This window comes from Erythrolamprus reginae, chromosome 3 (assembly GCF_031021105.1).
Source record: "Erythrolamprus reginae isolate rEryReg1 chromosome 3, rEryReg1.hap1, whole genome shotgun sequence".
NCBI classification, from domain to species: domain Eukaryota; kingdom Metazoa; phylum Chordata; class Lepidosauria; order Squamata; family Dipsadidae; genus Erythrolamprus; species Erythrolamprus reginae.
The window spans coordinates 12,673,330-12,686,313 of record NC_091952.1 but is presented as its reverse complement, the minus strand read 5'-3'; the positions used below and the strand labels follow the sequence as shown (position 1 = coordinate 12,686,313).

At 40.3% G+C, this 12,984-nt stretch overlaps 1 protein-coding gene across 1 annotated transcript; it reads right to left on the bottom strand.

The window, feature by feature from the left end:
• Positions 1-271: 271 nt before the first annotated feature.
• On the bottom strand, positions 272-12,455 carry PSMA7 (proteasome 20S subunit alpha 7). The gene is made up of 7 exons (XM_070744494.1): positions 12,090-12,455; positions 7,571-7,697; positions 6,417-6,541; positions 5,226-5,348; positions 3,800-3,919; positions 3,470-3,532; positions 272-1,041 (listed from the first exon to the last, which is right to left on the bottom strand). Exons 1-7 carry the CDS (start codon positions 12,183-12,185, stop codon positions 946-948), a joined length of 750 nt encoding a protein of 249 aa, XP_070600595.1. The 5' UTR covers positions 12,186-12,455; the 3' UTR covers positions 272-945.
• Positions 12,456-12,984: the final 529 nt, after the last annotated feature.

Sequence of the window (12,984 nt, the reverse complement as noted above, 5' to 3'; positions counted from 1 at the left end):
GACCATTGTTCAAGGAACATATTTTTTTTAATAAAAAATCCTTGCTGAAATGCTTGTTTGCTCTAAGCTACAGAAAAAAACCCTTTTCCAATGATTTAACTTAATAGTCCCTAATTTCTAATTGTTCTATATGCAAAACATTTTCACCTTACTGCATCCTCCTCCTACGAAATATACCATTTGATACGTATGTTTGCTAACTTTGGATTGTAACTCCCATGACTTTGGTGATTGCCTGGAACTGACAAAGGAACAAAGCCAGATTAGTAGGAAAAGGGCTCAACATCAATATATTTTTTCAAAAAGCAAGACTACAGTAATATTTTCATAATTTCAGGGTGACATTACAACCACGGTCCCATCCCGTATGAGAATATCTATGACTACCTGCCAAAATGATTTTATTGAAATTTACTGCCATGCAGTTAGAAATCAATTCACACATAGATCTACTGTCCAATATCCAACAGAGATCAGAAGTTTACATTTTATCTTTTCGTATTTTAAGTGCAAAACCTAAGTATGAATCATTTCCACGTTATGTTGGTGTGAGGTTTCAGCAATTTTAGAATTTGTCAATCATTACCCTGATGAATTTTAACGAACTGGGACATAAACATTAGCAATGCAGCAGTGGTGATAAACAGTAATAGATTAATAATAAAAGGTAGCTTCTATCTCAAATTGTGGATTCCTGAACAAGTTATGAAAACATTTTCTATTTCTGTTTAAAAAAACTCTGGTATTATTGCAGTCTGACTTATATATATATATACATACATACATACACATATAAGAATGGAGCCTCTTCTAGTAACAAGCTTAAAAAAACAGGTGGTTTATTGTAGACCTCTTAAAAGGGGCAGAGAACAAGGAAATAGAATGCTTACATATCTATACAGACTCATGATTGATTTAAAAACCAAAACTAAAGAAATTCATTCATCATGTTGTAGTTTTTTTCTGTTTCTTCTTCTCACTCTCTTCTTTCTCTTTTTCAATTTCAGCAACATATTTTTCAATTTCATCAGGGCTCAGTATCTAAAGGAAGTGATGAAAATACAATCAATTGATCAGTTTCAAATATTATGTAGCCAGAGGTTTCAGTGTGGCCTGTTCCCTGACAAATTCTCTCATTCTCTGAAAGGATTCTCATTGATCCAATGGTAATACGCAGAGATTAACAGTGCAGTTAAGCGAGTCAGGTAAGGGAAAGACATAAATCCATTACCTATTTTATTCACTCCTATCTTTTCAAGGACACGGCTGTTAAGTAAATATAAAATCAGTGCGTAATAACTTTTTTTCATTTGAGACAAAATTTCAAATTGCATTTATAGCAGGGGTCCCAACCCCTGGACTGTGGACCATTATTAGTTCAAGGTCCACCAGGAACTGGGTTACACAAGCGAACAAAGCCCCATTTGAGCATGCACAGGAGCTAGACGGCACATGAAACCACGCCCTTGAAAAGCCGTGGAAAAACTGCCCTCCGTGGAACCAATCCCTTGCATCCAAAAGGCTAGGGACCACTATTCTATAGCACAGTATTTTTCTAACTCTGGAATTTTTAGCAGTGGGGACATGAGTTCCTAGAATTCTGGGAATTTGGCTGAGGAATTCTGGCAGTTGAAATCCACACATCCTTTAAGTCAGTGATTTTCAACCTTTTTTGAGCCGCGGCACATTTTTTACATTTACAAAATCCTGGGGCACACCACCAACCAAAATGACACAAATCTAATAAATAAATAAATACATACATACCTACATACACACACACACACACACACACATAAATAACCCCCTCATATATACAATCCCATGTAACATCCCCTTATAAATACAGTCAATCATCAATCATCCCTCCTCAAATTTATACCACTGTCTCATTTCTGGGTACTTCTCCTGTCTTACCCCCTTTTCTCTCTCATGTTTCTCATTTCTCTCTCTTCCTCCCTTTTTCCCTCATTCCTTCTCCCTTTCACTTCTCCTCTTTTTCCATCCCTGTCTCTCTCTCCCCCCCTTATATGTGTGTGTGTGTGTGTGTGTGTGTGTGTGTGTGTGTGGGTGTGTATACACACTCGAACCATTTCCAAAACCAGTTGAGGGCTGGGGATTTTTTCTCTTTTATTCTTTTCAAAAACAGGTGTGGGCTGGGGGGGGTTTCTTATTATTTGGGTGCTTTTTACCATATGCTTCAAGAATCACCTCTCTCTCTCTCTTTTGTTTCTCCTCTCATTCTCTGCCTCAATCATTTTCTCATTTCTCTTTTTTCTCCCCTTTTTGTTCTCATTTCTCCCTCTCCTGTCTCTCTTGCTTTCTCTCTCTCTTGCTATCTCTTTTTCTCTTGCTTTCCTTCTCTCTCTCTCACTCGTTCTCTCTTATTTTCTTTCTCTCTCTCTTGTTCTTTCTCTCTTTCATGCTTTCTCTCTTGTCCTTTCTCTCTCTCTCTCTGTTGCTCTCATTCTCTCTTATTTTCTTTCTCTCCCTCTCTCTTGTTCTCTCTCTCTCTTGTTCTCTCTTATTTTCTTTCTGAGGCTCCTCCCACAGCGGTGGCTACAGCGGCGCTGGCGATCCGGCCGCTAGCCGCTCCGAGCGCTGTGGGAATGCCCACCCGTCTCACAGTCCAGTCCCGGGCTGACAGTAAAGGGGCTGCTTCCCATCCTCCTATTCAGAAGGTTTCCTTCTGAGCAAGCTGGCAGGAGGATGGGAAGCAGCCCCTTTACTGTCAGTCCGGGACCGGACTGTGAGAGGGGTGGGCGTTCCCACAGCGCTCGGAGCGGCTAGCGGCCGGATCGCCAGTGCCGCTGCAGCCACCGCTAATGTAAAGGGGCTGCTTCCCATCCTCCTGCCAGCTTGCTCAGAAGGAAACCTTCTAAGAAGGAGGATGGGAAGCAGCCCCTTTACTGTCAGTCCGGGACCGGACTGTGAGAGGGGTGGGCATTCCCACAGCGCTCGGAGCGGCTAGCGGCCGGATTGCCAGCGCCGCTGTAGCCACCGCTGTGGGAGGAGCCGCGCCCCAAGAAAGCTGAAGAGAAAGACGGATCAGGCGGGCGGGGGACAGCCACAAGTGGAAGCCTCAGTCCTGGAGCTCCCACTTGCAGGAGTCGCCTGGCGGCACACCTGCCGGTGTCTCGCGGCACACTAGTGTGCCGCGGCACACCGGTTGAAAAACACTGCTTTAAGTTATCCAGTTTGAAAAACCTCTGCTTTTGTGTATATATGAATGTAGGAATAAAATGGAATGAGTGAAACATGACTGTTTGTAATGAATTATTCCTTTAATTAGGCTTCAGAAGTACAATGTCATGTACAGATGCCAATATCTATTTACTGGGAAGTCATCACATTTCAAGCGCAGTGCTCTTTTGCAAGCAACGAAAGACCATGATATAGCAACCCAACTTCAAAACAAACACCCCCACCACAAATGAATGAATGAATGGTATTACTTAAGTCAGCTTACCTTGAGAGGTTGGTTTCTCCTCATAACAGCCAGCTCAATATTTTTTCCACCAGATTGTACAACCTTAAATTGTGAAAATTCAGAACAATTTTCTTACAAGTGTGTTACAATTGAGGACTTTTTGCAATGAAAGAAGATGACATTCTATTTGAACTGCATGACAAATCTGAGAGAGCATCCAGACAAAATGTGTCGCTTTTAAATCAATCTTAGAACCAGGCAAAGAACTCTGGCTCTTAATTTTACTGAATGAAAATTATATTAAATTGTTAGAGCACTATTTAGCTTGTTATTTATCAAGCTAGCAACAATGCAAATGTTGACACTTACTTCAAGAAGGGCTTTGATGACAAGTTTAATTGTCAGATCATCAGTTTCAATGGCTTCATCAGTATAGTTTTTCTCCAGAAATTCCCGCACGGATTTTGCTCCTCTGCCAATTGCATTAGCCTAGGATAAGAAATATACTTGGCAAAGCTTGGCAAAATGATGAAAAATGTCAATGAAATATTTATATATTTGTGAGCCACCCCGGGTCCTCGGAGAGGGGCAGCATAAAAGTCAAACAAACAAGAAGAAATAATAGTAGTAAATAAATCGGATGTTCTCAGAATCAAACCAATTTATAAAATTAAGATCAAATCAATCAATTGAATTGTGGAACAAATATTTAGTAACCGCTGATTCCATAGGCTGTATAATGAAATTATAAAAAGAACTGTGTGGTTAACAGTTCAATTGGGAGGGAGGGGGAAGTACTGGCAGCTCTGTAAATTATATCTTAGAATGTAAGTACAACATTTTGACAAACAATAATTATACTGTAAAATGATATAATATGTACAATACTATGTGTCTACTTCTTAATCTTTGTACAATAATTTTTTTTATTAAAAAAATATTTTTTTAAAAAGTCAAACAAACAAACAAACAAATGTTCTTCACAAAATAAAATACAGTGGTCCCTTGATCATCGCGAGGGTTCCGTTCCAGGACCCCAAGCGATGATCGATTTTTCGCGAAGTAGCGGTGCGGAAGTAAAAACACCATCTGCGCATGCGCAGATGGTGTTTTTACTTCCACCGCCGCCCGCCCTTCGCCCGCCCACCCCGTTGCTCGCGCCTGGGGTTTCCCCGCGCGCGTGCCGCCCGCCCGCCCATGCTGTTGCTGGGGCCGCTTCCCAGCTGGGGAGCGGAGCTGGGGTGTCCCCAAGCGCGCGCGCACCGCCCGCCCGCCCACGCTGTTGCTGGGGCCGCTTCCCAGCTGGGGAGCGGAGCTGGGGTTTCCCCAAGCGCGCGCGCGTTGCTGGGGCCGCTTCCCAGCTGGGGAGCGGAGCTGGGGTGTCCCCAAGCGCGCGCGTACCGCCCGCCCGCCCACGCTGTTGCTGGGGCCGCTTCCCAGCTGGGGAGCGGAGCTGGGGTTTCCCCAAGCGCGCGCGTGTTGCTGGGGCCGCTTCCCAGCTGGGGAGCGGAGCTGGGGTTTCCCCAAGCGTGCCGCCCGCCCGCCCACGCCGTTGCTCGCGCTGCCGCTGGGGTCTTACCGGGGCAAGAGGGGGAAGACCCAGGGAAGCCGCCCAGCTTCCCAGCTGGGGAACTCCACCATCTACGCATGCGTGGCCATAGAAAAAAAGGCACGCATGCGCAGATGGTGGAGTTTACTTCCGGGTTGAAAACTCGCGAAATAGCCCTTTCGCGATGCTCGAGGACGCGAAACTCGAGGGTTCACTGTATTCACAAAATCTAATGGGTCAACTCACCTTCCAAGCATGGTATGTGCCAGAAGGGTCAGTCTGGTATAGCCTTGGAGTTCCATCAAAGTCAAACCCTACAATAAGGGCAGAAATGCCAAAAGGTCTGCGGCCATTACTCTGGGTGTATCGCTGAGGAAAAAGGGGAAACAAGGTGTTAGGAAAATAGAACTACGGTAACTGTATGCCAAGCGATGTAAAAATTCATTATCAAGAACTTGACAACTAAGAAATCAGATTACGTTTTGAAGAAGAGCTCAAAATATTTTAAGCGCAAAAGTCTGTTTCAGTCAGCAATTCAGAGTTCAAAACAGACCGAATTTAAACCATAACTCCATATTAAAGAAGTAAAACTTCTGAAGGATCAAACAGCACTGAAATACTTCAAGCAAGTACAGAATGGACATTTCAAACTCAAGATTATCATTTTCAAATCCATGCTTTTTGAACATTGCAAAACAGTACTCTAATTTTTGGAAAACAAAATTTACTTGTAATCAAAAAAATGTTGAATTAATATTTTAAACATCAATTTACTCATTAATCTTTTATAATAGCCTGGAATCTGGAATTTTTTCAAATGCATATTTAGAAACTGACAGATATCCTCATCATACCCTTTAGTTAAAAGAACATTACAAAGTTTGCAAAGTCAGAAGCGAGTACAGATAGTCCTTGATTTACAAATATAATTGAGACCAAAATTTAGGTTGCTAAGTGAGACATTTGTTAAGTGCCACGGTGAGCCACGGTGGTGCAGTGTTTCTGCTTCCCCATTGACTTTGCTTGTCAGAAGATTGTAAAAGGAATCACCTGATCCCAGCCCATTGCAAAGGTCATACAGTAAATATGTTTCAGTTGCCAGGTGTCTGAATTTTGATCACATGACCATGGGCACACTACAACAGTTATAAAGGCAAAAATGGTCATGTCACTTTTTTCAGTGATGTTGTAATTTTGAATGGTCACTATATGAACTATTATAAGTAGAGGACTGCCTGTATGTAAAGCTGCCAAAAAAATCATAGTATTTAATAACTGGAATAGGAAACATTATTTCCTGCTTTCTTTCATTACCTTTGGGGACAAAACATAGACTTTATTTTTGGCCAATAAAAGCAGCTATATTATATTCCATTTTTGCCCAGTTTGCAACAAAACCAAGCCATGAATATGGCCTTTAAAAAAAAATGTACATACCTGCTTCAGGCTAGCGATATAGCGTGTAATATATTCCACCGTGACTGGATCTTCCACTGTCAGTCTATGGCTTTGACATTCAACTCGAGCTCTATTTATAACTATCCGGGCATCTGCGGTAAGACCTGTAAACAATAGTTCAAAATATTAAAATTTACCTTTAGCAAAATAGGCAGATTAAAAATATTTCTACTTAAGTAACAAATATTTATTTTATGCCCATGTTCATCCTATGTTCCAGGAAAAAATATTCTTTTGATGTGGATATATCTTACCTGTATTCCAAGCACTTTTATTATGGTATCTTATGAGATTCTCTGTGATGATTTTGAATGAGAAAGGACAGAGGAAAGATTAATCTGACATTTTGTGACTGCCATTTCTCTGCTCAGATTGTTAAGAAAAAGATTGGTTTAGAAAAAGAAATAAAACAAAGAGTGATGTACCCCTAAATCTGATTGTTAAATAAAAAGATGAATCACAGCTGTATAATTCTGCCTTTTGGGGGTGGTTAACCTGATTGGTAAGATCAGGAAAACTTAATTTCAATAATCTCCCAGTCTTCTAGAGCACAGAATGTTCTGACAGCAGTTTTAATCCTATTAAATCCACCCCCACCAGGTGGGAGGAGTGGTGGGCAGAGTAAAATAGGGAATTAAACACTGCTACTGAAATATCTGACAGAATGACACTGTCATATTCAAGTCAAAATAATTTCCAAATTTCCATTAATAGAAAAATGACATTTCTGAACCATACGTTCAACGTAGAATACCATTTACTTATAAAGATTTGGATTTTAAAAACTAATTATAACAATTAATTTTAAAATATTTCTTTAAAAGACAGATTTGACCTGAAGGGTAGGAATTGATCTGAAAGATAAAGAAAACAGTCCTTCATTAGGATTTTTTTAGAACACTTAGAAAAGAGAAGGAATCCCCAGATTTTTTTCCTAGACCCAACATTTTAAACTTCTTGAGATTCTTTGCAAATAATCATTTTTAAAAGTTCCACCGGAAGGGTAATTTCTAGTCTTTGTAGCAAGGAATGCACTGGCTAAGAATTCTCAGATTTATAGTCTCACACACAACTAAAAAAAGTGAAATTGGGAAAAGGCTGTACAGTATTAAGAAAATCCATCCTTAGAGTACCTGCAAAAGCCATGCAGACATTGTCATCAAGGGCACAGATCTTTCGGACAGTTCTCTCATCTTGCAGTTTGGCAACAGATTTTTTCTCCACACCAAGAACTACAATATCTTTTCCTCGCACTCCAACCTGTAATATGAAGTGAAGGAGTAAGCACCATATCAAGCACCTTCCCCATATATTAGGTTTTCCCCCCCTAAAAATCAATAGCAAAACAAATGCCTTTTTATAATTTCAGACTAGGATAATTCTGTATTCTACCAGCGGAGGTGCCTACTTAGACGGAACTTAGAACTTTAATTATCCTAAACCAAATTTGAATCTCAATAACTTTGTTGCTTCATATTATTTCATATGAACATTTGCAAAGTATTAAACATACCTTAACATGTATGACAATGTTTCTCAGTGGTTTTAACCGGTAACACAAATATATTAAAACAAAATCATTACTATAAGCAATAAGCAGCCTTATGTGTGCCCCCTCTGATGGTGCCCGCCCTGTTATGGAGTCAATCCTGATCAATCCCAGCCAGCACAATCAATCAAAAAGAATTGTAGCAGCCACCTATACCAACTTTATTTGTTATATAAATACTTTTCTACTCTAGTGAATATTCAAGACAATACAAAAACAGCAAAAAAAGTAAGATGAAGATACCTCTATTCAAAAGGCAGATGCCTTTAAGAGGTTCTTTAGATGAAAAAATAGGGTCCCTAGGCACCTCTTATGTTCTAATGTCTGGGAACAATGTCAAAAGTGTTGTCTACTATAGGCAAGAAATCTCTCACTGATAATGGAAATATTTTCAAAGATGCCTCTCCTTTCATTCTAACCTCACAAGAGAGATTACACCATAAGAGACCTTTAATAATTAGATACTAACCTGTTTAGGAATTCAAAGATTTATCCTAAATCTTTAAATTATGCCTGTACTAGAAGCAATAAGCAAGAGTCTGCAGAGAGGGGCGGCATACAAATCCAATAAATAATAAATAATAACTTTCTCTATAATCATTCCATGACTCCGGTATCATTCATTGGTTTAGCAGCTTATTTGCTCCATTTTTCACCAATTGCAAATTTTAGACACCTTTCAAGGACAATCACTCATCAGACCTGTTGCAGCAGAGAATAATCTAACCAAGCACAATCAGATTGATTCAAGAAGAGTTACAGCTAGTATACTACCTTCAATGACAGGCATACTCCATGTTCAGATCTCTCAAGCAAATACAGTGAGATCTGAGGTCAGGGCTTGTCTTATTCCAGGGGTGTCAAACTCGCTGTATCAGGGTTGTTTGACCTCTGGGGTCTCACCCAGAGATGCCGAATGTCAATCCTAATTTATTTTCTTACTAATCAGCAGCATCTCCTTTTTCCTGGATTTCAATTTAACTTGTTTTCTATCCCAAAACTTAAGTGATATTCCCCTAGCAGTTTTATTACTTGAGCTTGATAAATACCAATATTTTCAGAGAGAGAGAGAGAAAGAGACACTGAGAACAACATTGAGCATTCTGAAGTTCTCTTTAATTTTAAAACTGAGTCCAGTACAACTTCCCAAGTAAAAAAAACAACTATGCAAGAAAAAATATACTGATTTAATCTAAAATGCCTTTCATTCAAAATTCCATCTTCCAATAAGTAGATCCAGGCCTATCATATTACTTTGAGTCAACTTGGCTAAAAATTAGTAATTATTTTAATTCTAAAATCACAGGTTATAATAAGGCAATGTAGGATTGCATATATACCTTTGCTATACCTGTTTGCACACATTCAGAAATTCAACTGCTCACTCTAGACACAAATACTTTATTTCATTCAGCCATTTACCTTTTTATATACAGCTAGAACTGTTGTACATTATTCACATTCAATTCAGTGATTAATAGGATGTCTCTAATATCTTTATCTCCTTGAACAAGCCTGTCTTCTCAATCTGAAATTTCTGTTCCTTAATTTTGTAACTATAATCTCTTTTCTGATCTTCTTCAGTCAAGATTTTTTTCCCTATCAATCCTTTCTATGGATTGTCTAGGCTTGTCCCACCACAAATGAACTATGTTGTGCTCATTTCTGGACTTCATATTACTTTCATTATTTCATTAGAAACCTACCCCCTTCCATTTCATAAATGCTTATAACTAAATAAAAATTAAATGTTATACATTAAAGCTTAAAACCAGGGTGGCTAAAAATTGATGATTTTTTAAAAAAATAAATTAGATTTTTAAAAATTTAAATCAGATTATATTTTTATCAAATTTATTTTAATAAAACGCTGTTGGAGTAAAAATCTATCTAAAGATAGTTTTCTATTTTACATTAATAATTTAGTTTATTCAGCATGAAATGGAGCTCAGTTATGTAGCATGAGGCTGTATATTCTGTAATACTGACTCACTGGAGGAGCCACAGCGGGACAGACAGTTGCTCTTTCAAAATTATGATTTAAATCGATTTAATTTTAAATCAAAGCTTTTTATAGTTGATTTAAATAACGATCTAAATTGAGTTGATTTAAATCTAATCCACTCTGCTTAAAACATGAGCAAACAACATTTCTTTTTTAAAGTACAGTACTGGGAAAATGAAAAATTCTTGCCAAAGATAAGCTTCACCAAGAGTCTTCGTTTCGCTTTCTGTTTCCCTTCAAATTATTTAGCTTTGGAGAACAATCCAAAGTTCTCTGCAGTATGGAAAAGGTGACAACAAGCTTAACTTTATCTAACCCCTTCCAATATAAAACAATATCCTCAGAGAATGAACCCAAAGAAACAATAGTGCTTCTCTCCCTCCCCCACCCCTTTTCTCTGACTCCTGCTAACATCACACCAACCTACAAAGTTCTATGTCACAGCTTGTGAAGTCACCCCAAACTTCCTACAACATTAAACAAAAATTCAGACACTTCATTAGATCTGCACAACAAAGCTTACAAACCAAAACTCATATTATGGCATTGTATACTGTGTACCTGTGCTATACATATACCCCTGGATCCACATATGCTGGTATATCTTATGGGTTTAACACTATCAAAATCAGCCAGATGTATACAGTACAGCCAAAAGTGGAGGCTCTCCTTTGCTGAGGATTCTGGGAAACCCAATCCCAAAGTGCCTGAAAAGGAGGCCCACCTGGCCCAGCCCCCAAAGTGGCCTTTATTGGAAAGAAGCCCCTCTCATTTTTTACAGTTCAAGAAGGGGCTTGAAGCAGGTATCATTTCACCAAAAGCTTTTGGCATTTTATTTAGAAACCATCCAATTATTATTTATTGTTATTATTTCTTTTATTCATTAAACAAAGAACTCTGTCAACTGAACATTTGCCGAATGCCATCACTCTACTAAACAAATAATTACCTCAATACTGTCAGACTTTTTACTAAATCTGCACTTCTATTTCTACTAGTTTTTCTCATCATTCCTATCATCCTTTTCCTCCCACTTAGGACTGTATGACTGTAACTTGTTGCTTGTATCCTAAGATTTTTATTAATATTGTTTTTTCATTGCTAATTTGACCCCTATGACAATCATTAAGTGTTGTACCACATGATTCTTGACAAATGTATCTTTTTCTTTTATGTACGCTAAGAGCATATGCACCAAGACAAATTCCTTGTGTCCAATCACACTTGGCCAATAAATTCTATTCTATTAAAAAAGTTCAGGGGTCTGAGCTTCATGTTTGATGAATAAAAAATATATTATTATTATTATTACTTCTACTACTATTATTATTAATAATAATAAAACATGAAACTCGGTCAACTAAACATTTTTAAAAGTTCAGTTGACTGAGCTTCATGTTTATTGAATAAGAAATATTTATTTATTTACTTACTTACTTACTCTGGGGAATCTAGAGCATGATACCATGGTCTTTAAAGACTGAAGGATGCCAATGCAATGCATTTACTTACTTATTTGGATTTCTAGACTGCCCTTCTCCTGCAGACTCAAGGCAGCTTACATAATAAAATCAATACAAAATCTAAGAAACCCAATATAAACCTAAAAACAATACAAAACCTAATCTAAAACCCCACGTAATAAAAACGTTTAACTAACATTCATTCATAATCAGGCATTATTATTATTATCATTATTATTATTCCAGGGAAATAAAAATGTTCTGCCCATTCCAAGGATCCTCTAGAATTGGGCTTATGAAGCATCTGTCCGGAGTAGTTTATAGGCCGGATCCGTCTCCAGTTTAGAGCAGGGGGGGTGGACTAGAAGGCCTCCAAGGTCCCTTCCAACTCCCTCGTTCTCGTCAGAGTCGGGCCTTCTAAATTAGCGCCTCTCCTCAGCAAACCGATGGGGAAAGTTCAGGCCAGCGTTCGGACGAGACCGGGGCCCGTGACTGGAGCCGGAGAATATTCTGCCACTGAGGGGGTGGTGGGAGTCTTGGCGGCTGGGAATGATGGGAATTGGAGTCTCTGCTCCGCGCGGCCGAGGCCTTTACCACCACCACCACCGATTCCCTCAGGCGCGCCTTTTCCTTACCGCGGTGGAGCCTTTCTTCACGGCCTCCTGGGCATATTCCACCTGAAACAGATGCCCGTCCGGGGAGAAAACGGTGATGGCCCGGTCGTAACTCATGACAAGCGGCGGGACGACAAAAAAAAAAGCACCGACCGGAGCCCGAGAATGAAAGGAAGCAGGAGCCGCGCGAGAACTCCCTCCCCTCAAAACAGCACCGTCACCTTCCCTCAGTGCGCATGAGCGACGCCGCGCGCAGCACGCTATTCACGCAGCGCTCCTCCGCTTTTTATCCCCGCAAACAGGGAGGAGAAGGAGGAAAGGCAGGGGCTCTTGCGTCAAACACGTATTCACCGCCGTAAGCGGCTCCGCCTATCCCCGTGGCCGAACGCAACGGTTGAACGGGATTGGCTTAGCCAGGCTGAGGCGTAAAAGCCAAAGCCTGTCAGCCCAATACATAAGGCGCGGTCGTCTCGGGGTTCCTGGTACTCTTAACAGTTTAGGCCCGGGGTAGGCAAAGTGGGCTCTTCTATGACTTGTGGACTCCAACTCCCAGAATTCCTGAGCCAATCATGCTAGCTCAGGAATTCTGGGAGTTGAAGTCCACATTTCATAAAAGAGCCCCCTTTGCCTACCCCTGGCTTAAGGCGAGAAGTAACGGGTGGAAGGCAAGCCGGCTGACGCTACGCAGATGACGTACGCGCGTGTCTTCTCTGGCTTTCCACCCGCCTCTCCCGCGCACTTGGCGTAGCGCTGCCCTTCTTTTGCCTCCCCCGCTACTTACGCACTTGGCGCAGCGAGATGCTCTTATTGGCAAAAATCAGGGGAAGGGATGCGATTCGCTCGCGACAGGAAAGCCGACAACAGGGATGCACCATGTGCAGGGCGAAGGGGAGGAGGGGGAGGTGGAATTCGGAGA